The 27,472-nt window shown below is 42.7% G+C and overlaps 1 protein-coding gene across 1 annotated transcript; it reads right to left on the bottom strand.

Annotated features, from left to right (window-relative positions):
* Nucleotides 1–3,978: 3,978 nt before the first annotated feature.
* On the bottom strand, nucleotides 3,979–23,303 carry Tnfaip6 (TNF alpha induced protein 6). Its single transcript, NM_053382.1, is given in 6 exon segments — nucleotides 3,979–4,673; nucleotides 8,363–8,403; nucleotides 9,468–9,696; nucleotides 14,032–14,193; nucleotides 17,605–17,742; nucleotides 23,195–23,303. Coding segments are annotated over 6 exon segments (828 nt in total). The 5' UTR covers nucleotides 23,289–23,303; the 3' UTR covers nucleotides 3,979–4,509.
* Nucleotides 23,304–27,472: the final 4,169 nt, after the last annotated feature.

Genomic DNA, 27,472 nt, shown 5'->3' with positions numbered 1-27,472 from the left:
TAGTCTTTCTGGATGACTTCTGAGCCATCTCGTCTTGCTCTTCTAACTGTATCTCCTTCTGCTGCTCCAGCTTACTCTGCTCTTTAAGACTGCCCTCTCAAGATGTGCTCCTTGGCAAAAAAAAAAAGGGGGGGGGATGGTGTCTCAAGAATTTTCTTGGGGCTGGAGAGATGACTCAGTAGTCAGGAGCGCTCGTTGCTCTTGCAGAGGGTCTGGGTTCACTCCCCCGGTGTTCATGTAGCGGTTCACAACATTTCATAACTGCCGTTCCAGGACTAAGAATGTATGTGGTGTGCAGACACACATTCAGGCAAAACATTCACACACGTAAAATAAAATAAGTAAATCTAACACCAATTTTTAAAGGAGAGAATTTCTCCAACTGAGGCGGATAATAGTCCTTCATCAACCCAACTTCCTTGTCACAATGCCACGCAGTTCATCAGAGTGGCGGTGTGAAATTTGCCAGAATTTGTGTCCTGATTTTTTTCCCACCTCAGTCTGTAAAGCGCATAACTCATACAATAAATAACCCAGCAATCAGACATCTCATTTCTCATTATAGAGCACGTGGCTCCTTTGTCCAGACAACAATAAGGTATACCAACAAGTGTAATTTACAAAACTCATAAAATGGTTTAACATTCGAGCTGGAACAAACCTGCAAGCTTGTCACTTTGCTCACCATTAAGAAAGATAGTGGCTGGCTTCAGATTCCCCTGTGGCCTGGTATGATCAACGTCTTTTGTCTGTGAGGTTCTTTCAGTACCATTGTCAATAGAATAATAAACAGGGTTTTATTAATTGGGTTAATTAATAATGTGATGATTTGAATTAGAGTAGCCCCAAGGGTTCATATATTTGAAAGATTGGTCCCCAGTTTGTGGAACTATTTGGGAAGGATGAGGAGGTGTGGCCTTTTTTGGAGAAGCATGTCACTAGGAGTAGGCTTTGAGTTTTCAAAGGTCTATACCATTTCCTCTCTCTCTCTCTCTCTCTCTCTCTCTCTCTCTCTCTCTCTTTTCTTCCGACTTGAGGATGTACTGCCTCAATGCCATGGTTCCTGATGTACTCTCTGAAGTTGTAAGAAAGCCCCCAGGTTAAAAAAGTCTTCCTTTGCAAGCTGCCTTGTTCATGATGCCCCTTTACAGCAATAGAATGGTAACTAAGACCAATAGGCAACTTGTAGATACTATGATTCATGAAGCAAACTCCCACTTTAGAAATAAACCTCTGACTATAGGAACTGTTCCTTTCGCATCTGTCTTCCCCGAGGTCTTTAGTAGCAGCCTTAGGAACCTCTGGTGACACTGGAACTTCTGACAGTGTTCCATTCAAGACCGCAAAGCAGGCCACCTGTCATAAGCATGCTACTCCAGAAACACGGAAGAGAACATCTATGTTTTTCCACAATATGGCAGCCATTTGCCATATAATACTGCCTTCCTTGGTGATCTGGCTGAGGTGAATGTAGGCGCTTTCATTCTGTTTGTTTTTGTTGTTGTTTTGTGTTTGTTAGTTAGTTTGTTTATTTGAGACAGGGTTTCTCCCGTGTAGCCCTTGCTGTCCTAAAACATGCTGTATGGACTAGGCTAGCCTCAAACTCAGAGATCTACTTCTCTCTGCCTCCTGAGTGCTGGGATCGAAAGTGTGCACCACCGCTGCCTGCTTCTTTCATTTCCATTTTAATTACTGATATCAACTCTGATATCACACAGAACACAGCAATCAATAAGCAAATCTCTCTATATGCATGCATTTATGTGCCTTAAACAATGAATGTAAGTTAAATAAACTACAGCGTTCACTGGAAATGACTGATCCCAACATTACTTTGTCATCACAGGTCCCATAAAAGTCTTTCTGGGTCTTTTTTTTTTTTTTTTTTTTTTTCTGGGTCTTTTATTTCAGCTCCCTCTCTCCAAAAGTGTATATCCCATTTTCTATTTTCTTTAACCTTAGAATCGATCCCTATTTACCATTTAACACATTTTCCTTCCTTTTTCTCCCCCACTACAGTGAAAGCTTCATTAAAAAAAAAAAAAAAAACAATGGCTTTCTTCTGTGGCCAGCATCCACACACTGCCTCCATTAGAGCCTGACATGCAGAGTCAATTAAATGAAGCCAAGTATTATCCCCATGCCCAAAATGAAGTATAATCATCTTAAAGATGAGCCCAGTATGATATGTCAGCGAAGGTTTGGATTATTACAAACTGTGGCGCTATTAGGAAGTGTGACCTCGTTGGAGTAGGTGTGGCCTTGTTGGAGGAAGTGTGTCACTATGGGGTTTGGCTTGGAGACCCTCCTGTAGGCTTAAATTTTTCAAAACCTACTTTTATAAGGATTCTCAAACATTTTGACCCCTCCCCTGACCAATCTCCACAGCCCTCTTTAAAATTAAAAAAATTTCCTATATTTTATGCATGTGAGTGTTTTGTTCCATGCATGTCTATATATCAAGTGTCCTGGAACTACAGTTATGTTTCCTTTTAAGATTATTATTTTTTTTCTTTCTTTTTTTTCGGAGCTGGGGGGCCGAACCCAGGGCCTTGCGCTTGCTAGGCAAGCGCTCTACCACTGAGCTAAATCCCCAGCCCCTAAGATTATTATCTTTAAAATTTATTTATTTATTTGTACTTTGGTTTGGTTGGTTGGTTGGGATTTTCGAGTCACAGTTTCTCTGTGTAGTTCTGGCTGTCCTGGAACTTTCTCTGTAGACCAGGTTGGACTCAAACTCAGAAACTGTCTTCCTCCACCTGCCTCTGCCTCCCAAGTGCTGGGATTAAAGGCATGTAACCATCCTGTCCAGCTTTTATTTTGTTTATGTGTTGTTTGTTTGTTTTTAATCCCTGCAAATTTTAATCCCTTGAGTATGCCTTGTGTCCTCAAAGGCCAGAGGAGGACACCAGATCCTCTGGGACTAGAATTGCAGATGACTGAGAGCTGCCATGTGGTAGCTGGGAATTGAATCCAGGTTCTTCGGAAGAGTGCCCAGTGCTCTTAACAACTGAACCATATTTCCAACTCCTAATCACTTTTAAAAATACCTATTATTTTAAATTATGTATATGTCTATATGTAGACATATGCACACAAATGTGAGTACCTACAGAGATACTGGATCCCCTGGAACTGGAGTTATATGTGACTGTAACCCATCTGACATAGGGACTAGGAACCAAACTTGGGTCCTCTACAAGAGGAATATATGCCTGTAACTTGCTGACCGGCCTCTCCGGTCCTGGAGTATCTAATCTCTTAGTGGGCATGCTCTTTGTGCTAAGTGAGACTCACAGGAGGCTGTTGCTTCAACAGACTGAGCCAAATGGAGTCACTTATACTGATTGTGCTGTTTGTCTGACCCTCCAAGGAATTCAAAGAGAGATAAAAGCCAAATTACCAACCTAAGTACACTGTTGGGTTTTTTTGTTATTCAAAAAGGATGAGTTCTGGACCCACGGAGGAGACTCAGTGGTTCAGAGCACTTGATCTTCCCAGAACCCACAGGGCAGCTCACAACTGTCTTTAACTCCAGTTCAAAAGGATCTGATACCCTCTTCTTACTTTCAGACTTCTATGTGCACATGGCACACAAACACACACACACACACACACACACACACACACACAGAGAGAGAGAGAGAGAGAGAGAGAGAGAGAGAGAGAGAGAGAGAGAGAGAGAGAAAACATGTTCAATAAATAAACTTTTAAAAAAGATTCACCAAGCAGTGGTGGTGTACACCAGCACTTGAGAGGCAGAGGCAGAGAAAAATCTCTGTAAGTTTAAGGATAGTCTGGTCTACAAAGTGAGTTCTAGGACAGCCAGGACTGTTAGAGAAACCGTGTTTTGAAAAAAGGAAGAAAGAAAGAAAGAAAGAAAAAAGAAAAAAAAAGATTCTATTTTAATTAGTCTCTGATTTGTATTTCTACACCTAGGCTTATGTTCTCCCTAAAACTAAAGAACTACACAATATGTATGTCCAAAAGTATTTATTACAACACCATTTATGAAATCAACCTTAAATCCTGATATAAACTTAGTTTAAATAAGGCAGGGGACAATCACATTTACAACTACTCAAAGTTCCAGTTTATAGAAAACTCAGTGATCTCGGAAATTGCTTGAGCTCTAAAACGTTAAAGTCAAAAATATCAGGTTATAAAACTATACATAAGGCAGAATGCCAAAAGTCAAATGCAAATCACAGAGTTACATATATACAAATACTATAAGTAGAAAAACGAATGAAAGACAAACATTAAAAAATGTTAACATTAGTTATTTCTGTGTAGTACAATTATGAGTTGTTTTTTTTAACTCATTCGAAGTTTTCTGTAGTTTTCAATTTCCCCCACAATTACATATTGCTTTCACATTCATGAAAATAATAAATACATGTTAATAACAAAAAATACAAAATTGAGAACAAATGAGGTCCAAAAGCTACAAATATAAATATTGTACTGGATGTTTTGAACATCTTTTTTTTTTAAAAAAAATAAGAATTATAGATGGCTAAACCGTCCAGCTAAGAACTTTTTATTTCCAGTCATAGTTGTATTTTTGCCTTGATTGGATTTAGGTGCAGGATCCACTGTGACGTATTTAATCTGGAAGCCTCCGGCTGTGACGGACGCATCACTCAGAAACTTCAAGGTCATGACATTTCCTGTGTGGGGAGGCACACAAAAGAAGAAGGAGGTTATTCCAGAGTGATTTGTCCGACAATTCAGTAATGACTCATCTCACAGAAGAACAGATTAGGATGTAAACGAGATCGCCCAAGTCCAGACGTGCATTCTCATGTTTAGTGCCCATAGTTGCCCTGCACATTGGAGCCAAGTGAGGGAGTTTTCTATTTAACTTTGGGCCTCCCATCTCATGTGGGAGAAGTTTTAGAAGGTTCTCCAGGGCTCATGCTCCTGCACCTTTCTGCCTCTCCAAATGAAACAAAACAAATACAATTTTAAGATAGGGTGCTTGCCCAGTTTACTGAGATTCTGGATTTGATCTACAGCACCACAAGGCAACAAAAAACAATTATTCATATCTACCGATGCACAGAATTAGAAGAACTGAAGGTCTAGATGGGCTATTTTCTAACTGATGGGGAGCAGCAAATTTTCCATTGTTAAGAAGCAAATGTATGGCCAATTGTAGTGGCCTCTACCAATCTGTGAGTTAAAGGCTAACATGGACTATATAGTTATTTCTTGGCCAGCTAGGGCTACAGAGTGAGAGTGTGTCTGCCACAAAATAATAATAATATAATAATAATAATGATAATGATAATAATAATAATGATAGTAGTAGTAGTAGTAGTAAATTGATCAATAAATTGATATAAAACAAAAGAAAAAGAAAGCCAAGAAATCAACCTAGAGGCCTACTTCTACAGTGGACTTAAAATGCACCTTAAGACATGTTGACCAGAAAGTGCCAAAATATAGGAATATTTCAGGGGAAAGATTTAATAGAAAATTATTATTGTGTGTATGGATGTGTTGTTGATGTTTGTGCATGTGAGAGCTTGCCACAGTGGGCACGTGAGGTCAGAGGACAACTCTGTGGAGTTGAATCTTCCTTTCTACTTTTACCTGCTGAGGCATCTTTTAAAAACTGTTATTTTGGGCTGGAGAGATGGCTCAGCGGTTAAGAGCACCCGACTCCTCTTCCAAAGGTCCTGAGTTCAATTCCCAGCAACCACATGGTGGCTCACAACCATCTGTAAAGAGATCCAATGCCCTCTTCTGGTGTGTCTGAAGATAGCTACAGTGTACTTATACATAATAAATGAATAAATCTTAAAAAAAAACCTGTTATTTTATTTTTATACTTACATCCATTACTCTGTGTGCATGAACGTTTTGTTTTACATGTATGTATATGTGTACAGCACATAAAAGTCTGATACCCTCCAAAGTCAGAAGAGGGCATCAGGGCCTCTGAAACTGGACTTACAGATGTTTGTAAGTCACGGGGTGAGCACTGGGAACTGAAACTGGAACTCGGCCAGAGCAACAAGTGCTTTTTTTTTTTTTTTTTTGGTTCTTTTTTTCGGAGCTGGGGACCGAACCCAGGGCCTCGCGCTTCCTAGGCAAGCGCTCTACCACTGAGCTAAATCCCCAACCCCGCAACAAGTGCTCTTAACCTCTGAGCCATCTTGGCAGCCCTGGAAGCCTTTCTTAACTTAGATCCTCAATCCATAATTAAATAAAAGAACCGTGTGTGTGTGTGTGTGTGTGTGTGTGTGTGTGTGTGTGTGTGTGTGTGTGATCTTTGCCAAAGCCATGGAGCTGGTGTCATCTGGCTGAGGCCAGCTCAAGCTTAGGCAGCCTGGCTGCAGACTTCATGATCCCTTTGTCACACTGTATTTTCCTAATACTGGAAGATTTGCCTGATACAATTATTATTATTATTATTGTTATTGTTATTATTATTATTATTATTATTATTTTGTACTGTAAGAGAAGCCCTGGTTAGCTGGGCATGGCTTGAACCATTTGGACAGAGACTGGAGGATCAGGATTTTAGGTTGAGACTAGTTTCAGCTACAGAGAATTTAAGGTCAAACTCAGTTGGGACCCTGCTCCAAAATTCATAGGTGCCAGGTGACGATCTAAAGAGGAAGCCAAAACAAAAGAAACTCGTATCTCTAATCTACAAGGAATATAAGTCTACAAAGAGCTGCTGGAGAGAAACTGTTCTAAAATCACCAGTGCTGGTTTGGTTAAGCTGCCTCTTTGGGACAAACAGGGAATTAAGTTAGGTTTCAGACTTTCTTCCCGATAATGCTTTCTTGTTTCTCTTGTTGTTTTGAGACAACACTAGATAGTCCTGAGACTGTGTGTAGCCTAGGCTAGCCTCAAATTCTGGGGTGATCCTCCTGCCTCTGATTCCACACCCAGTTCTGCTGTCGTTTTTTTTTGAAGGAAACATTTCAGGCCCTGACGCCCTTGTAAAAGCTCTAAAGCCAATCTCATTCAGATGTTCTGTTAACATAGAGTCTGCCCTTGAGAAAAGAGAGATAAGAGGTTTATTTCTAGTGGGTTTCCCCCCAGAGTGTAGCAATAACAAATTAATACGCTTTCAACAGTAATCATTCAGGGATAGAGTCGAGAGCTTCGCAGCTTGTAAAAATGACACCTCAGAGCTGCGAGGCAAGACTGGGTGTGGCAGGCACTAAGGAGGACTTGGCACTGCCTTGGCCGGGTGCTGAGCTGTGCTGTTCTTAGGTGTGAAGCGCTGTGATAATTTTATGACTTGGAGAGAAAACAGAAGCTATCAGAATGCCAAGTAACTGGCGCTGGGAAGAGAAAGAAAACAAAGATTTCCGAGAAAAGGAAGGTTTTAGCTAAAAATAAAAAAAAAAGGAAAAGCTGTTTAGAATAACTTAAAGAGTAGCACTGCCTATTGGGATTAACTTAGGGTACTAGGGGCGTGTTTTGAGGCCATCATTTCTTAGAACATAGTATACGAAATAACTTGTGCGCACGTGTGCGCGTGAGTGAGTGTGTGCGTGCGTGCATGGGCACGATTCAGCTCGCATTGCCTGGTATATCTAGCCTTTCGAGATTTACTACATAAATTAGCATGCAAAAACTTTTCTATGGTGGTCAAACAAGAAACCTTTTTATCACCGTTTAGCCCAGCACTTCCCTTTTCTGTTTTGTTGTCGTTGTTTTTGTTTTGGTGTTTTGTTTTGTTTTATCCGAGACAAGGTTTCTCTGTGTAGCCCAGGCTGTCCTGAAACTCGATCTGTAGACCAGGCTGGATCTGTCTCCCGGGACATAACTGCCTGGCTTAACCTCTCTTTTCTTATGCAATGGCTGCCAGAAGTAGCTCTAGAACGGTAAGGGATGTTGTACTGAGGAAGAAACGAGATGCTAACCAGGCAATTGTTTACTACGGATGGGTGGCTGTGTTTCCTTGATAATTCATTTCAGTCTTTTCTGGATGGGTATTTTCTGTCATTATTTATTACTACCACCGTCGTCCTCATCCTCGTCATAATCGTCCTCATCTGTGCTGGGGGTCAAACCTAGGGCCACTGCATGTGTAAAGCAAGGACCCAGCTACTGAGCGCACGCCAGCCCTTACACATTTATTACTCCCCTGAACCCTTCTGCCATCAGCAGTTCTTAGGGACTCAAGCTGTTGGCTGCCAACGAGAGCTGTCCACACACATCATTTTGATCACGGAGTTGGCCAAAATCTTGAAAACGAAGACCTGGCATTATTGCAAGCTAATGAACGGTCTCTACTTTCAGTTCTCTCAGGTGTAAAGGGTGAAGGGTAATAACTTTGAGGGCGCTGTGGAAAAGCAAATGGAAATTTCACAGTGACTTTGGCATTTACCTGTGCTGATGATGTCTTCTGGAAGTTCATCACCGCAGTATCTGAAAGGGAATTTTTAGAAAACGGGTCACACACACACACAAAGAAGTACACAGTTATTGATTTGACACATATTTCTAACAAAAACACTTGATTCCCCACAAATAATGGTTCATTTTTCTCTACTTAAAAGAAGTTTATTGGGTCTCACTTAACGTAGCCCTGACTGACCCTGAACTCACTATGTATGTAGTTCAGAGAACTGCTTGTCCCTGCCTCCCAGCGAATCATTTTAATTCTTTTTCTTTTGGATTCTTTGAGACAGAGTTTCTCTGTGTGGCCCTGGCTGTCCTGGAACTCACTCTCTAGATCAGACTGGCCTCGAACTCAGAGGTCTGCCTGCCTCCTGATGCTGGGATTAAAGGCATGCATCACCACTGCCTGGCTATCTTTAATTTCTTGATTTTTTTTTTCCTTAACATGGAGTTGGGGACAGAAGAATCCGATTCAAAGTTATTTTCAGTTACATAGTGAGTTTGAGGCTAGCCTGGGTAACCAAAATGAGAGGGAGGGAGGGTGGGAGGGAGGGAGGGAGGCAGGGAGAGACTGACTTGAACATTTTAACAGAAATTTTATTTCCTGGGTTTTTAGTTACTTGAGGGTTTGAAAAACTACACAATGAGGTTTTATAACAACAACCAAAGGCAGCTACCCCTCCTTTTTATATTTTAGCGTAGGTACAGCCTGCTAAGAAAAAAACCCTTTCTTGGCATGTTCTATGAAAGCCGGGTGTGTTGAAGTATGCCTGCACTTTGGAAGTGGAAGCAGGAGGATCAGGAGTTCAAGACCTGCCTGAACTACATAATGAGTTTAAGGTTAGCCTGCAACCCCAGGTCTCCAGACAAAGAGGAGAGTAAGGTTGGGGAGGAAGGAGAGAAGAAAGGAGAGGAGGAGAGGGAGGTGGAGACGAAAGGGGGGGAGAAGGAGAAAGCGTTACCTTCTGCGGGAGCGAGGAGAAACACTGATAGTGAGCGATCACTACAGGAACAGTGGAGAGAAAGCTAACGGAGTGTCAGATAAGTACCAGACGTTCTCTGATCATGCTGGGTGGGGAAACAGCACCTACCTTCCTACAAAGCCGTGGACATCGTCATAACTGTCATATATTTCTACATAGTCAGCCAAACAGCCTGGATCATGTTCAAGGTCAAAGTCCAAAAAGCTCAGGTGAATTCGCTGACCGTACTTGAGCCGGATGTGCCAGTAGCAAACCTGGTTGTCGTCATACTCATTTGGGAAGCCTGGGGATTTAAAGATTCGCTTCGGGTCTGTAAAGACACCACCACACTCCTTTGCTGAAATAGGAAACGGAAGTTTACTTAGATAGACCTTATATATTATTTTTATATAAAATACTAAAGAAATGACAATATATGATCCATAATATATTATATATTGTATAAGCTTATAGCTGATAATAATTTCTAAAATAATTTTTTAAACTTAAAAAATGTATTCTCTTTCTCCCTCCCTTCCCTTTCTCCTCTCTCTCTCTCTCTCTCTCTCTCTCTCTCTCTCTCTCTCTCTCTCTCTCTCTGTGTACTACCTTAGGGAATCAGTTCTCTCCTTCCACCATGTGAGTCACAGGGATGGCCATTAGGCTTAGTAACAAGGTCCTTTACTCATTGTGTCATCCTACAGGTCTGGTTCCTAAGTTTTTTAAAATGGACACGGGCTGTGTGTGTGTGAAAATAGCAAGAATAGCAACCCTTTTGCATTTCTGTTTACACTTTTCCTTGCTCTGATTTTTTTAAGGCATAAAATGTATAAGCCCTTTACATATTCTTTGGTGTGTTTTGCTAAATGCACATTCATGTTACCAACAGTGTCATCAGGAAGATGGGGACTTTATTGTGTTATTGTCACACTGTGCATTCAGAGGCTTAGACTCACAGATCCAGTACATTCTGTTTGCAAGATCATTATAAAAGTCACTTTAATATAATTTGTAGCCTGTGTCCTCTTTATCTCTTTCTTGTTTTGCAACAGGGTCCCCAGGCTGGCCTGGAACTGCCATTGGTAGACAAGGGCAGCCTTGAATGTATACCATTCCTCCTTACACCTCTCTTCTGTGCTGGGATTACTGGTGTGCTACACCACATCTGTTTTGCCATTGCTCTTTTGGGTGCTGGGGCTTCAAGCCAAGTCTACCATGTATTAAGCACAGGTCATACAACTAAGAGATATCCCAGCCCTAAATCTGCACTCTCTAGAATACTAGAATTCATGACTTGAGGCAGTTGAGGGAGGCAGAGGCAGTCAGATCTGGGAGTTTGAGGCCAGCCTGGTCTACAGAGTGAGCTCCAGAATATCCAGGGCTACACAGAGAAACCCTATCTGGAACCCAACCCCCCTCCCAAAGGAAAATAAGAAAGAAAGAAGAACAAAAACTAAACCTAAAGAAAGTCAGGAATGGTGGTTTGCAACATGACCTAGAGAAAAAACCATGGCGGAAACTGGGTAATTTTAAATTCCCGATGAGTTTAGTGTGTAGAGATGGTTGACTGTGGAAGCTAAAAAACTAACCCATTGCTGGCCCAATGGCATACACCTTTATTTCCAGCACTTGGAAGGCAGAGGCTAGTGGATCTCTGTGAGTTGGAGGCCAGCCTGGTCTACAGAGTGAGTGCCCAGGGTCCTACATAGTGAGGCCCTGTGTTCAAAAGAACCAAAACAAAACCAAAGCCAAAACCTAACCTGTTTGGTGGAGGTGATCACTTTGGGGTATCACTTGACTGTGAGTATGGTATGTCTAGAAACCAACATTATTTTTTAAGACATATTCTCTCATTGTCCTATAACTCAACAAGCAGGCTAGGCTGAATGGCCATCAAGGCCCAGGGGTCCTGCTGTCTGTGTCTTACTAGCACTAGGATTAGCACACTAGCACTGTGTTAGTATTGTTGTATGTCTTTTAAAGACAAGGTCTTATATAGCCCAAGCTAGCCTTGAACTTGTTATGTAGCCAACACAGGACTTGAGTCTTGATCTTCCTACCTATATCTTCCAAGTGCTGGATTATAGGCCTGTGCCACCAGGCCTGGCTAGGATCCTAATTGGTAAAGAGAACATTCGTACATATTGACAATGGTGATCCACTCTAGAAACAGAGGTAGGTGAACCTCTGTGAATTTGAAGCCAGCATGGTCTATATAGTGAGTTCAAGGCCAACCAGGGATGCTCAGTGATACCCTGGAGAGAGAGGGAGGAGGAGGAGGAGGGAGGAAGATAGGGAGGAAGGGAGGGAGAGAGAGGGAGGAGGAGGAGGGGTAGAGAGAAGGAGGGAGGAAGAACAAAGCTAATTTTTTTTTTTTTGGCTGCACAGTGAAATTCTGTCTTAAAAACCAAAGCATTCACACGTGACGTTAGTCCGCATCACTTCACACATCCAAAACTGAATAAATAACTGTGTTTTTGAACACTGTCATGAACATGCCTAGTGTCCTCAGAAGTAAGAAATGGGCCTTGGGGTCCCCGGAACTAGAGTTATGGAGGGCTGTGAACCACCATGTGGATTGCTAGGAATTAAAACTGATCCTCTGCAGGAGTGCCCTTCACCGCTGAGCCACCTTCCCAGCACCCTCCTTCTTAGAACTTAACGACCCCGTTCTGGCTCATTTCCGTCAGCTCCAACTTGGTGACTTTAGTGAAGATTGCTTAGTTTTTCTGATATTAGTTTCTTCAGCCCAATGCATTTTGACAAGCTGTTTTCCCAGTAGCAGTTTACAGAGCTCTCTGTCCCTCAAGCTGACCCCACCATATATAATCAACATACTAAGTCTAAAGAAACTGAGTGTCCTGAGAAGTGGGAAAGAGCAACTCTCCCAGGATTCTGTGCGCATATTCCCAGAATAATTCTGCTGCCAGGAGAAAAGGCAGCAGTTTATAAAGATTCATGAATTAAGATGTCATCCTTACTAGATCCCTTCACTAACACAGCTTCATTTACCCTGTACTTTGGCTTTGCCATTTAGCTTTGAGGCATGGTCTCACCATACAGCTCTGGATGGCTGGGGACTCGCTATGTTGACCAGCCTTACCTCAAACTCAGAGACCTACCAGCTTCTGTCTCCCAACAGCTGAGATTAAAGACACATGCTACCAAATCTGACTTCACTGTGCTGTGTCTGGCAATGATTAACAATGACGGTAGCGTAGTACAGGCTGGGACTAAGAGCGTTGAAGTGTGTACAAATTGATCTGGGCCTGGTATGGTTCCACACACCTTCAATCCCAGCACTCTGTGAATTTGAGGTCAGCCTGGTCTATGTAATGAGTTTCAGGCCAGCCAGGGACCCTGTCTAATAAATAAAGACAAACCAAACCACACCACACCAAACCACACCAAACCAAACGCCCAAAACAACAAAACCCAAACAGCACAAAACAAGGAACCGAAATGATTTGTTGATCATTGTCCTGTGATAAATGCCTTGGACTTTGTTTGGAATGAGTGTAGTGTTAGTGGACAGGCAATTCCACTGGCCCGCTGTCAGGCACCCAGCAGCTGCTTGTGCCATGATCTGCCTCCAATGACCTGCCTCCTCCACCACCAGGTCTAGGGTGGGGGGTGGGGGGTTGGTGGGAAGGCCATACCCTCCACCACAGCTCTCTCTGGTTCTCAGTGTCTCTCCCTTTCTGCCCTCACGGCTCTGTTCCCTGTCTGTCTACCTGTCTACATGTCTACTTGTCAGCCTTTATCCCTTCCCCGGGTCCTCATTCCCCTCCCATTCTCCAATAAACCTCTTTTATACCAGCTCTGTTGCATGCCGTGATTTCTCAGGGGTACCCTTTGGCATGGTCTGCCAAGATACCCACTCACTGCATTATATTTCATAATGTGTAATGTCTGGCTCTAAGCATCATTCTTTCTACCTGGAATCCACTTAATTTTGTGCTATATGTTGCTTATGGACATGCAAGGCTGCTCTGTGAGGGTCAGTACTATTCAGCAAGACTGTGACAGGTGCCCTAGACTGTGGTATTGTTAGCATTCTGTCTAAGCTCCACCCCACAGTTACCTGGCAATAGCCAGGTATGCCTGACTCACTATAAAGGGGTCTGCTAGCCCCCTCCTCCCTCTCTTGCTCTTGGCCCTTGGCTTCTTGCTCCTACTCTCAACCCAGTCCCTTCCCCACTCTCTCTTCACAAGCTTATAGATACTTCTCTCCTTCCCCTCTCTCTCTTTCTCTCTCCTCTCTCCTCTCTCTCTCTTTCTCTCTCTCCTCTCTCTCTCTTTCCTCCCCCCCCCTGCCTCTATTACACTCTCAACTCCCCTCCCCATGCCCTGAATAAACTCTATTCTATACTATGCATCAAGTGTCATGTCTGAGAGAATATATCTGAAAAGAAGAGTCTGCTTCCCTCCCCCCCCCCAGCCCAGAACATAAACAAGGAATAATTCTCCTTCTTTAGTGAAATATGAAGGAGGGAACACAGTTCAGGTCCCCGAGCAGCAAGAAAGGACCCCATGAATCGTGGGTATAATTTTATCATCGCCATCACCACGCACGCTCATTTTTAGATAGAAAAGCTGTTTTCTTTCCTAATCTCTCGGTAGGGAACAGTTTGCTGCTGTTGTTTGTATAACTACTTCTGCAAGCACAGCATTATCAATTTAAAGAACAAACCGTTCGGGTTGTAGCAATAGGCGTCCCACCGCTCGCTCCTGTTGAGCCGGATTCCATAATCAATGATGCCGGTTTTGCCAAATCCACAGTTGGGCCCAGGTTTCACAATGGGGTACCCAACTCTACCCTTGGCCATCCACCCAGCAGCACAGACATGGAATCCTGAAAGAGAAAGAGAAGTTTAGGGATTCATTTAGTAGGAAAAGACTGACACTTCCAACCGTACATTCCTCACCCCGCCAAATCCTTGAGAAATAGGAACTTCCTGCAAGTATAGTATTCTGGAAGCAGAGGCAGAAGGATTTTAAGTTCAAGGTTAGACTTGGATACAAAGTAAGATAGAGTACCAAACACTGGGCCTTAGGTTAATACACTAGCACCACCAACCAAACACTCAACCAAAGTTTGAATACAAATGAAACCTATCTTTTTGTTGTTGTTGTTTTGATTTGTTGTTTTGTTTTCAAGATCAGGGTTTCTCTGCATACCCCTGGCTGTCCTGGAATTTGATTTGTAGACCAGGAAGGCCTCAAACTCACAGAGATCCACCTGCCTCTGCCTCCTGTGTCCTGGGATTAAAGCCATCATGCCTGGCTCACCATTTTTTTTTTCTTGAGACACGATTTCATATAAAGCAGGCTGGCCTCAAACTCTCCCTCTGCTAAGGCTGACCTTGAACTCCTCCTAAAGCTCCTGCCTTCGCCTCTGAAGCACCACCAGGATTGCGGGCAAGCAGCCACCATGCCTGGCTATAAAATTTGAATTCTGACCTTTACTAGCTAGTGGTCCTATTTGGAAATAGGACAAAAACAGATGCAGGTAGATTAGAACTCTCATGCCCTGGAAAGTATGAGAAACATTGATTTCGGGTCATTTGTCTGAGAGCTGGGTGTGCACTTAAGTGAAAACCCTCAGCCATATCCATTTGTGCATCCAACCAACTGGGAATGAAAATTGCTTCCTTGCAGAACTGCATCCGAGAGGGGCTGTCGCTCAGTGGCAGAGCACTGGGCTCAGATGCATAATACCCTAAATTCAATCTCTGCCAGAGAAAAAGTACACCCAAACACATACAGGCATTTTTCTTGTCATTATTTTCCCAGTGCTCTACTTACATGGTGCTCATATTATGGTAGATACTGGAAACAATCTCTGATTTAAAATATGCAGGGTATTCATGCCCATAATATCTTTCCTCAGGAGGCTGAGGCAGGAGGATCACAAGTTTGAGACCAGCAAGACTTTCTCTCCAAAACAAAAATGCACAAATAAAAGTCATGGCTGCAAGCAAATGAAACACAAAGATATGGGTGTCGACTGATGACTGCAGGCCTGAGCCTGCGCAGCAGGGTGTGGCCCTGGGTTTGAGCCACAGGACTTGAACATCTTTGGGTTCTGCTTATCAGTGGAGATCCTGGAAACAATCCCTTCCTGCTGCTGTGGGATAATTTACTGCTGCACGCTTGTCTTGAATAAAGTATAAAAGTAGTGTAGGCTTTGCCAAGGAGTTGCCTATAAGGGAAGGAATTCCGATGAGGCCTCACAAGGGAGAAGGTAGCTTAGCTTTTTTTTAATAAGAAGCAAATAGCAGTTGCCAGGCGTGGTGGTCCATGCCTTTAATGTCAGCACTTGGGAGGCAGAGATGTATGGGAGAACTCTGAGTATAAGGCTGGGCAGTATAGTGTGACTACATTTGTAGTCCCAAGATTTTGGGGGGGCTAAGGAGGAAGGAGTAACTCAACACCAGGCACAGAATCGAGTAGATTTGGGACCAATGTGGGCTAGCTATGTGGAATCTGTCTCAAAACAAACAAACAAACAAACAAACAAACAAACAAGCAAAAATCAAACCAACCCAAATAAGAGCAGCATGTTACTTGCTGTGGTTTCCAGAAGGTGTCTGGGCATTATCATCGTCCCTGTTTCTTATTCCTACCGCTGTAAAACCCGCTCACCGCTTTCAACCTCACCGCACAGTGGTACAAATGCATGGCGGTAGGTACCTACGGTTCCAGCATGAGGTTAGCAGAGGCTTGACGAGGAGCACAAGTTTGAGGCCAGCCTGGGCTATATAGTGAGACTAACTTGAAAGGAAAAAAAAAAAGAAATACTAAGAGAAAAGTTCCTTAAATTGTAACTTTCCAACCGCTGTGGGAAGGCCCAGAAGTCCTTATACTCACAGATAAGCACCAGGGGAACTGGGAATGTTAAACACAGAGTTGTCCCTTCAAAGGGGAGGATGTGTAACCTATTTTCTGGCTAGAAGTCTGGGAAGAGACATGGTTAATAGCCTGGTGACCTTTTCAGTAGCTGTGGGACTGAGACTACAGACCCTACTGTGAACTTGTCAGTCTATAGGGCCCATCTTCACGGAAGATATCACATGTACCTTACAAAGGATTTCCATGTAGTCATGTTTCATGGTGCACACAGGATTGAATTCATTGTCATCAACTGTGATGTACTTAGATATGCCTACAGTAAACTACTTGGATCAGACTCCCAAAGTCTAAACCAACAGCAGCTACTGAGTCCTGTTGAACTAAACTACCTTCTTGCCTCCCTCCGATCGTTACTCTGATAGCTGTGGTGGTCAGAGACCCTGCACGACTACTAGGTAAACTGATTTGTAAAATTGCAGACTTTAGTAGCAGAGGAAGCCAACATTAACATGCCAAGAGAGACAGGACAATATTTAAAGGAGTACCAGTTACAGTAACATTAATACACCGTGTTTCAATGATACCAAGGAAATGGGGTAGTATTTTCCTTTGGTGTTTACTTTTAGATCACAGACCCTCTATCTGCCTCTTTCTCTAAGAAATCTTGAGGACAGAGAATTAAGAAGCATATGGTGCTGTGACCTTGTAGTATCTCCCCTTTATAGTTGTAAATTTGTGGCCCTGCTAGAACTTGGCTCAGTGGCGGGTCGGGAATCACATTGACTAAGACAGGCTAGTGGAGCTTCCAGACATACCCCAGAAATCTATGAAAGTCTGAAACCTCTCTTTGTTCCTAGGACTCAAAGACCTTTCCCATCAAGGTCCATGTGGAGCTGAACAGGTTGGGTATCTGACCTGCTTTCCCACTTGAAGCTCTCTGCTAATGCAGTTCTTCTCTAGGTTTTTAAAGGACATCTCTTCAATCGCTCTCCCCGCCCCTTTCTTTCTCTCTCTCCCTTAAAGGCCTCATCTTACTTCCTGTTCTCTGGATTTTTCAAGTCTCAATCACGTTTCCTTGCAGCCCCTGATGGTGTTGGGAGGCTCTCTCTCCTAACGAAGCTCCTTCTGATAGGTAATTCCCTGTCAGTTCATCACCCAAACTTGCAGTATCTCTGTCATGACTAGTATTTTTTTAATTCTCACTGGAGAGTGCCCAACCCTCATGAAATGCTATTACCAGAACTTCAGATTTTAGGCAGAAGGAATGAGGGAAGCCCAGATAACCTCACAACATAGAGAACGATCCCAAAGGGCTTGAGAGAAAAATTTTAATAAGAATCATGGAAAAGGTGGATTTCCCCCCAAGTTCCCGAGGGTGAATAAGAAGAAAAACTATTATTAAATCAATTACCAATCTTTCTGGCTGCTTCTAGCTGCTTGTAGGTTGCAAGACGGCCACCTTCATATTCACATACGGCCTTGGCTTCTGCATAGGTTAGCTTGTATCTGCCAGCCCGGGCTTCTCTATGGTATACGCCTGCTGCTTGTTCTGTCAACGATAGAACGTCATCAGTACACTATTATCCGTTCTTGTGGAACAAAGGAAGTTTTGCCTCAGAGGGAAGATTACATCAGATACATGTTCTTGGCAAAGAAATTTCTAGGTCAGCTGCCACGGCAGTTTAGTTTTTATTGTTAGAAAGCTTTGAGGGGTTGGGGGGAAAATGAAGGAGAATTTCAGGGGACCCATAAAGACTGGAGTTTAAATAGTTTCTGGTAGCACGAAAGGATGTTTTTAATACAACATTATATTGTATTTCTAGACTAACCACAAGTAATACAGTTTTCAAAAGACTTTAAAAGAACCATAAAAGCAGGGCAATGGGGGTTGAGGATTTAGCTCAGTGGTAGAGCTCTTGCCTAGCAAGCGCAAGGCCCTGGGTTCGGTCCTCAGCTCCAGAAGAAAAAAAAAAAAAAAGCAGGGCAATGGTGGCATATACCTTTGACCCCAGCCTATGGAGGCAGAGGTAGGTGGATTTTTGTGAGTTCAAGGCCAGTCTGGGCTAAACGGAGAAACCTTGTCTCAAAAAAAAAAAATAAATAAAAAATAAAAAATAAAAAAAAATAAAGAAGGAAAGAAAGAAAGAAAGAAAGAAAGAAAGAAAGAAGAAAAATAAAATCAACCCCAAAACAAACAAACAAACAAACAAAAAACAAAACAAAAACTGGCACACCTCTAACCTCTTTCCCTGATTTGTTTGTTCATGTGTTGTTCCCAACATAGTTTAGGCGACGGCAAGTCACACACACCCTGTCTTCCAGTGGGTCACCAGTTCAATGAATTGTTTGGGGACTGCAGTGGTGTTTCCATAGAAACAATGTCAAGAGACTCCCCAGATGATGGTCACAAGTTTATCTCCAATAGTGCTAATGGTACCACCCAGTTGTCTAGGTGACTATTAAGCTTTTGTATACTGGTCTGTCCAGTCAGCCACAATGGAGACATTTCCAGTGAATTCTTGAATACCTCAGCACATAAGACACAAATCCAGAAACATGTCCTGATTCGACTCATTTATCTTTTTTTTTCTTTTCCTCAAACTAAAGTTGACTCTGCCATAGTTTGACGGGAAATCATGCTGGCTGTGTTTCCTGACTTTCTAGACTCCAAGGACCCAGCTCTCGCAAATTAAATGGCAAAAGACCGTTGGTTACAGAAGACAACAGTCAGTCTGGTGTTTTTAATTCATTCGCTTATTTCGATGCAAGGTCTCACGTGCCAGGATGGCCTCTAATTAGCTTTGCGGCTGAGGAAGTCCCTGAAATCTGTTCTGTTCCCCTTTACCTCCGGAGTGCTGGGACTACAGGCATAACACTTGGTTTTATTTGGAACTGGGGAACCCAAGCAGGGAGTTTTGCATGCTAGGCAGGCACTCTATCAACTGAGATTGTGTCCCATTTTTATGGATCAGAAAATGCTAGCAGCATCAGATCACCACCAACGGAGACCATTTCTGCCTTGTGGATGACTTGTTCCGGTGTCCATCATGAGGCAACGCCTCAACACAGTCATTAATTTCCTTATTCATTTAAGCACACAGCTTGAGGAAATTGCCTAGGTATTGTGGCTCAGACCCTGCTGTCCTCCTCAAAGGATTTAGACGTGCATGAGTGGGCAACTAAAGTGTATTTATCTTTTTTTTTTTTTTTTTCCCGGAGCTGAGGACTGAACCCAGGGCCTTGCGCTTACTAGGCAAGCACTCTACCACTGAGCTAAATCCCAACCCGGTATTTATCTTTTTTAATGAATTTTTTAATTGAGGTACATGGGAGGTTTTGTTTTTCCTGCATGTATGTCTATGTACCACATCTATGTCTAGTGTCTGCGAAGTCCAGAAGAGGGTATTGAATCTGCTGGCACTGGAGTTACAAGTGGTTGTGAGCCACCGGGAAGTTGTTGGGAACAGAATCCTCATCCTCTGAAAGATGAACCAGTGTTCTTTAACCACAAGTATGTAGCCCCAGGCTGGGCTAGAACTTGTGATTCTCCTGTGTCAGCCATTTAAGTAGGACAATTAAAATGTGCGCCACCAGGACTTGAAGAGATATCTCGGTAGTTAAGAGCATTGGCTGCTCTTTCACAGGATGAGGGTTTGGTTCCTGGCACCCACATGTCAGCTCACGACCACCTGTAACTCCAGTTCTAGAGGACCCAACACCCTCACGAAGACACATACGCAGGCAAAACACCAATGCGCAGGAAATGAAAGGATGCGTGCCACCACACTGAACTAAGTATCTTTATCTGAGACACTATGCCTTTTGGTAGAGAAAAAGAATGCATGCTTAATTTAATTATTTATTATAAATATTGGTTAATTAGGAAGTTGAAATCCATCTGTATTTTGAGAATTTAGAGTAAAAAATTTATGCAAAAAATTGAACAAATTATTTTAATGGATGCCAATTCTTCTTCTTCAAACTGTTTTTCTTAATATTTTACTCCAAACTTGAAATACACTTCTGGGGAAATGTTAGCAAGGAGTTTTAGAAAATAATTTCAAACTGTCTTACCAGTAATTAAAAACAAGCAAGCAAACGAAGCTATTAGAAACTGATGACATGTATCTGGGTAGTATGAAGATAACAGAAATAACAAGCTCCATGTGCCGTAATTTCAGTTTGTTAAGTGTTTCTATTCCATTTTGCCATATGAGCAAACGTGCAGAATTTTCGATGCACATATTTGACTAATCAATGCAGTTAATGAAATGACTTATGACGAGGTCTCACTAGGTAGCCTATGCTTACCACGAACTCTCGATTGTCCTTCAGCCTCTTGAGTCTTGGTGATGACAGAATGTCTTGCTTAAGAACAAGTCTATGGGTTAGGGATTTAGCTCAGTGGTAGAGCGCTTGCCTAGCAAGCGCAAGGCCCTGGGTTCAGTCCCCAGCTCCGAAAAAAAAAAAAAAAACAAAAAACAAAAAAACAAACAAACAAAAAAAACCCCCAAAAGTTGAAGAACAAGTCTATATCAAATTGTTTTGTTTGTTTGTTTGTTGAGACAATGCCATTTTCTAGCTCTGGCTGGCCTGGAACTCACTATGCTGACCAAGTTGGCCTCGAGCTCACAGAGATCCACCTGCCTCTTGAGTACTGGCATTAAAGGCGTGACCCCCACACTTGAGCCTACCTAGACAATTATAAACAAAGCATTTTAACGTATGTATTTGTTTACTTATTAATTTTTTGAGGCAAGTTTTTGCTGTGTATTCCAGGCTAGCCCGAAACTCCCAATATTCCTCCTACCTTAGCCTCCCAAGTACTAGGAGTACAAAATCAGGGCCATTATTATTTTAAAGTATTACTTGTTATTTAAAAATATTTATGGATTTAGAATTTTCAGCTATTAAGATGAAAGTTGGTACAACTCTAACTTTAAAAGGATACATGTGTCTAAAGAAACAATATTTTATTCATTTTTTATACTGCCAATTAATTTATAAAACTAAAAAAAGTGGGTTTTTTTGTTTCTGTTTTTTTTGCAAATAACAACAGTAGACTGTAGGCTCTGCCACGTGCTGGTTCTTCTGGGAGGAGTTAGGTAACCTTGTAGACATCACTACTTGAGCCTCAGTTTCTTCATCTAGCAAATGGGAATAATGATAGCAGGAGCCTCCCATTAGGAGCTCATAGTACGCAACCTTCCTGTCTTTTACAGATTCAGGAGGAAGACTGAAAATAACGGATCTCTGTCTTCGCTGTTTGCGATCCACACTGACTGGTTTCTCGTCTGTCTGTTCCTTTCTTGTTAAGTTGCCATTAAAGAAATTAGAAGTCACAGGGTTCAAATGTCCTGTTCTTCACAGTCGCTACCAGATCCTTCCCTTTGAGGCCAACTCTCTTTTCTCCCTAAACAGTTTCTAATATTATATTGACCCAACCAACTGTAACCAATTTGTGTTGGGCTGACTGGTCCCTAATTTGTCCCAGATTGGAGCATTTGCCTGGGTCTCAAGCCTCTGTAGTGTGCTCTTAACAAGGGCTGGGCTTGCTTTGCTCCCCTTTTGGGGGAGAACTGCATTTTACTCAAGTTTACGTTTTTTTGTAGCATACACATTCATTACGAAAACAATGACTTCAAATCACCCGATCCCAGGAGAATTTGATAGCCTTTCAAAATCTCCCCATATGACTTTAATTCCAGCTAGCTTTATGGTGTCTCCCCATTTCTGACGAATGTGTACGCAGCACCTCAGTTGGATTGTATGCACACGCCTACCAAATCTCAGAGCCCATCCTGACTGAATGGTCACACTGCAACTAGTTTCTGCTCAAGTTGGAAAATGAGGCGGCAAGGCTGTATGCATTTTAAATCCAGATTTTTAATGAAATCCTCATGGCCGCAGTTTCTACCAGAGAGAACACTGCTGAGAGGGAAAAATAGTCTACAGTCATGTGTTGCCTAGCAAGCATAAACCAAGATCTAGGTTAATTTTGCTTTCTCTCTTTTTTTTTTTTATCCTGTACAAGAATAAGATGAGCCCCCCCCCCCCCCCGCCCAACAAGCAATCCAAAAATGTCTCTACTAAATACAACAGTGAGCAAAAGGCAGCACCAGCTTGAATCATGAAGATTCCAGTGTTGTTTTGAGTGCTGTAATGGGAATTTTGAGTTTTCTCTGTTAATATTCATTTATCAGTCTTTGGTTCATCTTTGACGTTTAGCCCAAGACATTCCTAACACTTAACAAAAACAACAAGAAGAACTTTCCTCATTTAACCCAAGGTCTAGGAAAGTACTTACATGACAAAAAGAACCAAACCTGCTGAACACACTGAAAAGGACAAAGCATTTTCTTCTTCTTCTTCTTCTTTTTTTTTTTTTTTTTTGGTTCTTTTTTTTTTGGAGCTGGTGACTGAACCCAGGGCTTTACGCTTGCTAGGCAAGCGCTCTACCATTGAGCTAAATCCCCAACCCCGCATTTTCCTCTTCTTTCCTGGACCACACTCTAGCTTTGTTAGAACAGTTGGAAGACAGAAAGGTTAAGCTGTACCCTGTAGCTCAGAGCACACAGAGTTCAGAGCTGCTGCAGAAACTCTGCATGCTCCACCTCACCTGAAACCTTACTGTCAGTGCAGTGGAAAAGCAAAACAAAACATTATAGCATTGTTTTAGTTCCATGAAGAAATACCCACCAGTCGGCGACCATATCTGCTTTGAAACCTTGAAATATAGTTTTACAGTGTTAGCATACCTTAACCTCTGTTTGATTTTTTTTTCTTGAACAATACACTGTGTAAAAGGACAGCCTTAAATTTTAAAAGAAAAATTTCTTTGTTTAGTGGCATGTCAGTCACTATCTCTCTCTCTCTAAACTATTTTCTGTGAAAACACCAGCTTTGAACATGCTAGAATTTTTCACCCCTTCAGTTCAGCCCTATATGATGTCAATAGATCGATATTCCCAGCGTGGAAGCTCGAGAGTGGAGTTTCTTACCAAGCCATATGGAATTATGAAAGATTCCATTCTTGAATCCCCATCCGTGAGCCTCTTCCCACAGCAAGACGCATAAGCAAAGGAGGAAGACCATATCTTCAGTTGCAGAGCCGGTTTACAATGTCGGGGCTGCTCACAAGAAATTCTCAGAGCAGCGGCTGGAATGCGGCTGAAACATCTGGTTTCCACATCTTTTAAATAGTTTTTTTTCGGCTGTGAGGTCAGCATGCGTTCTCCAATGGCACTTTCCGTTGCGGAGTTACACAATTAGTTCAGTGTCTGAAGCAAGCCCTCTGACTCATTTGCATTGGCAACCAGAAGGGACGGCGCAGGATGAGCATCCACACTTTCAAGTCTCTTTCTCAGAAACAAGTCCGTTTATTTCTGTCAGTCGCCAACACTTTCCAGTTACAAAGTTTTTTATCGTTGGGTGCAGATTCACAAGGGATTAAAGGACGCCGGACTCCAGCAGGATGCTCTGAGGAATCCTGAAGGTCCTGTTGGAATCGTTAGTTTTGGGGTCTGTGATTTAACCCGATCTTGACTGTGATAGTATCGCTTTAGTTTCTGCTAAATACTGCCAGATAAGTCTGTGAAGGAGATTTAAAACAAAGGTGTATGTAGCTTGGCAAACACTTCTCTCTGTCTCTCTGTAAATACATCAGCTTTGAGAAAAGAAACCCAGCTTCTGAGTCTTAGGACATTCTTGGAATGCCCAGTATCCAGCTCAGTAACACAAGGAGTAATTTAAGTAAGTTAGATACTAGGGGCTAGAAGCCCTGGGGGGCCAGATTCCTCCTCCCTTACAGTCACAGTTTGCATGACAATAGACTGGAGCTCTTCACCACGGGTCAGAAGAATACGACCTGGGTCATATTTCTGGTCCAGAGGAGTGGCATCCTGAACTGCCCAGAAAGTCAGTCATTAACGGGTAACTATCTAAGCCTGACCCTAGGAACCCTAAACCTTTAAAGATTGTTTTATAGCAAGAGGTTTTTCTTTTCTTTTTTCTTTTTAAAGATTTATTTATTTATTATATATAAGTACACTGTAGCTGTCTTCAGATACACCAGAAGAGGGCATCAGATCTCTTAACAGATGGTTGTGAGCCACCATGTGGTTGCTGGGAATTGAACTCATGACCTCTGGAAGAGCGGTCGGGCGCTCTTAACCGCTGAGCCATCTCTCCAGCCCCCGCAAGAGGTTTTTCTGATACAGACCAGCCAGGCCCGGTGGTACAGGATTGTTGTAATTGCAGCGCGCCTGACCTACAGGACTTCCCTTTCCAGAGATGCTTATGTGTGCGCCATCGAACCTGTTCTCATGCCTGTGACCCTGGGCAACTTAATGAGATGTTTCAACATAAGCAAAGGATGAGAGAGAGAGAGAGAGAGAGAGAGAGAGAGAGAGAGAGAGAGAGACAGAGACAGAGACACAGAGAGAGACAGAGAGAGACAGAGAGAGACGGAGAGAGAGACACAGAGAGAGAGAGAGACGGAGAGAGAGGGAGAGACAGAGAGAGAGACAGAGAGAGACGGAGAGAGAGGGAGAGAGAGGGAGAGAGACAGAGACAGAGAGGGGGGAGAGAGAGAGAGACAGAGAGAGATACACACACAGATACAGAGAGAGACAGAAACAGAGACAGAGAGACAGAGAGAGACATCCACAGAGAGAGAGAGAGAGACAGAGACAGACAGAGACATAGAGAGAGACAGAGACAGAGACAGACAGAGACAGAGAGACAGGGGATACACACACACACACACAGAGAGAGAGAGAGAGAGAGAGAGAGAGAGAGAGAGAAAGCTTGGTGGTAGAGCATGCCTATAACATGTGATCCTAGGTCCAATCAGCAGTAGCAGACAGACACTAAGATAAACCATCCTCCTTCCTGTCAGAATCCACACAAATAGGTTCATCAATCATTTAAACATGACAAAGCCTCTCAGAAAAACCATCTTGTTGAGAGATTATAGAAACTACTATAAAACCTGTAAAAAAAATAAACAAAACAAAACAACAATAACAAAAAACCCAAGTGGGCTGTGGTAGCAGTGTCTCTGAACCATTTGCTATTGTCTACTATTTCTTTTGTTGTTGTTGTTTTCTTGGAGATAGGATCTCAGTCTATATGGCCCTGACTGTCCTGGAACTTGCTATATAGATCAAGTTGGGTTCGAACTCCCAGTCCACCTGCCTCTGCCTCCCAAGTGCTGAGATTAAAGGTGTGTGCCACCATGGCTGCTGTGCCCTCTCACATGTGGGCTCTCTCTCACTCTTGAGGGAGTACTGTACTCGGCAGTGCATTCTGCCTATCGTATACATGCTGGTGCTTCACCTGAATTCTTTCGCCATAGCTCACAAGGAGTGGAAAGAGGGCACCAGTCAAAGATTCTGGTGACAGGTAGATGATGATGAAGTTAACAAAAGTATGGCCCAACTTCCCTGGATCAGTTTAATTTGTTTGAAAATGATCAAAGTACGAGGTGATGACCTGGGAAGGTCACCATGCCTTCCAGCCTCCCAAATTTTCCTTCCCCACAAAAATGCAAGAAGCTTAGGTGACATGTCGGGTCACATCTCATTGTTATAAAGGCATTTCCTGCTGTTGGCTGACTGGGACTTTATGTACTTTCCTTTTTCTCTCTGGCTTGTTAGTCTTTGCTACTTAGCTTCTCTATTCCCATTTTAAAAAATAATTTTTTAGATTGTGTGTGTGTGTGTGTGTGTGTGTGTGTGTGTGTGTGTATTTTGTCTCACAAATACCCATGCATCGTGTGCATGAAGTACCTGAAGAAGTCAGAAGAGAGCATCAGATCCCCGGGAACTTGGATAACAGAGGGTGTGAGCCACCATATTGGTGCTGGAAACTAGACCTGGGTCCTTTGTAAGAGCAGTAAGTGGTCTTAACCACTGAGCCATCTCTCCAGCTCCAGCTTTTCGTTTGTTTGTTCATTCATTTGTTCGTTCATTTGTTCCTTCTTTCCTTTTGTTGTTTGTTTTTGTTTGAGACAGAGTATCTCTGTGTATCCTTGACTGTCATGAAACTCACTCTGTAGACCAGTGATCTGCCTGCATCTGCCTCTCTAGTGCTAAGATTAAAAATAAATCACCATGTCTGGTCATGGAGACATCTTTTTAATGAACATAACAGACTTATCCTGGTCTCTTCTTCCTTCAAAGGGGCATCTATGGGGTAAATAATTTATTGGACTCTTATCAAGCTACACCTGTATTATCAGAATTTGAAAATTTTGACCTTGTGGCATGGCAAATGATAATGGGGGGAAAGCTCACCGATTAGGTTGAGTTTAAATTTGGTGCCTGTGTGGGAGAGGCTATGGAAAACCAAGGCACGGTCAGTGAGAGTTGGATGAGTAGGTAGTTGTCTCTGGAACGTGAAATCATAGGAGTATATTTAGTTTGTGGCTTAAGGAGCAAATGCAGCCTGACTTCCGCAATGCAGAAGGAGTGTCACAGCCTACCCCCTGGCCCTGTCACTTTCTTTGGACCTGCCATTTCAGTATCTCTCTCAAATATTTCATCTCCCCACTTATCAAAATTCCTCTCAGGTAAGCATCTGCGAGTAAAGTGCAAAACATACCCTCTGGGTCTATCTGCTTTTCAAAGACCCCCGAGGACAGCAGGGTGTGAGCATTCAAGTTGTTTCAATGTGAAAACTTCAGGCACTGCTCTGATGGATTAATGCAATCTTAGACGATGTCTTGCCTCCCCCTCATAAAGGTCATACAGAACATAAATATTTCTCTTACCTCTGAACAGTATTTGATGATCTTGTCCCTCTTTTACTATTAAGGGAATAGGAGGCAAGGATCAAGTCTACGGTGATGGTAACGTATTTGGAAGGCGAGATCCCAAGCTCAAGGCAAGCATGAGCAATGTAGCTAGACTCTGTCACAGGCAGTCAAGTGAGCAATGCCTAAGGATGTGGGCTCTGCTTTTGAGAATGTGCTCAGTGCCCCCGTGGAAGAGATGATGAATAGGCTTATATATGGAAAAGCTGTATGTGGATAACTGGGGCTAGGGAGGGGAGTAGAGGAATGTTGCCAACGAACTTAGTATGGAAACTACCTAAAAAACACCCAGCTCCTAGGACACACTACTCAGATGCCCCTTCTAGGGAGCTAAGAGAGGAGACAAAGTACAAGGTCCTCTCAAGGAGGCATTACCAGTCAAGTCCTTCTGTATTTGCCATGACTGGCTGGGAGTTGAGCCAGTATAGGGAGCTGAGTCTAACACATAAGCCCATATGGCTAT

Source organism: Rattus norvegicus, chromosome 3, assembly GCF_021556685.1.
Source record: "Rattus norvegicus strain SHRSP/BbbUtx chromosome 3, alternate assembly SHRSP_T2T, whole genome shotgun sequence".
In the NCBI taxonomy this organism is placed as follows: domain Eukaryota; kingdom Metazoa; phylum Chordata; class Mammalia; order Rodentia; family Muridae; genus Rattus; species Rattus norvegicus.
Note: the sequence above shows the minus strand (reverse complement) of the source record. Positions and strands in the feature narration are given on the sequence as shown.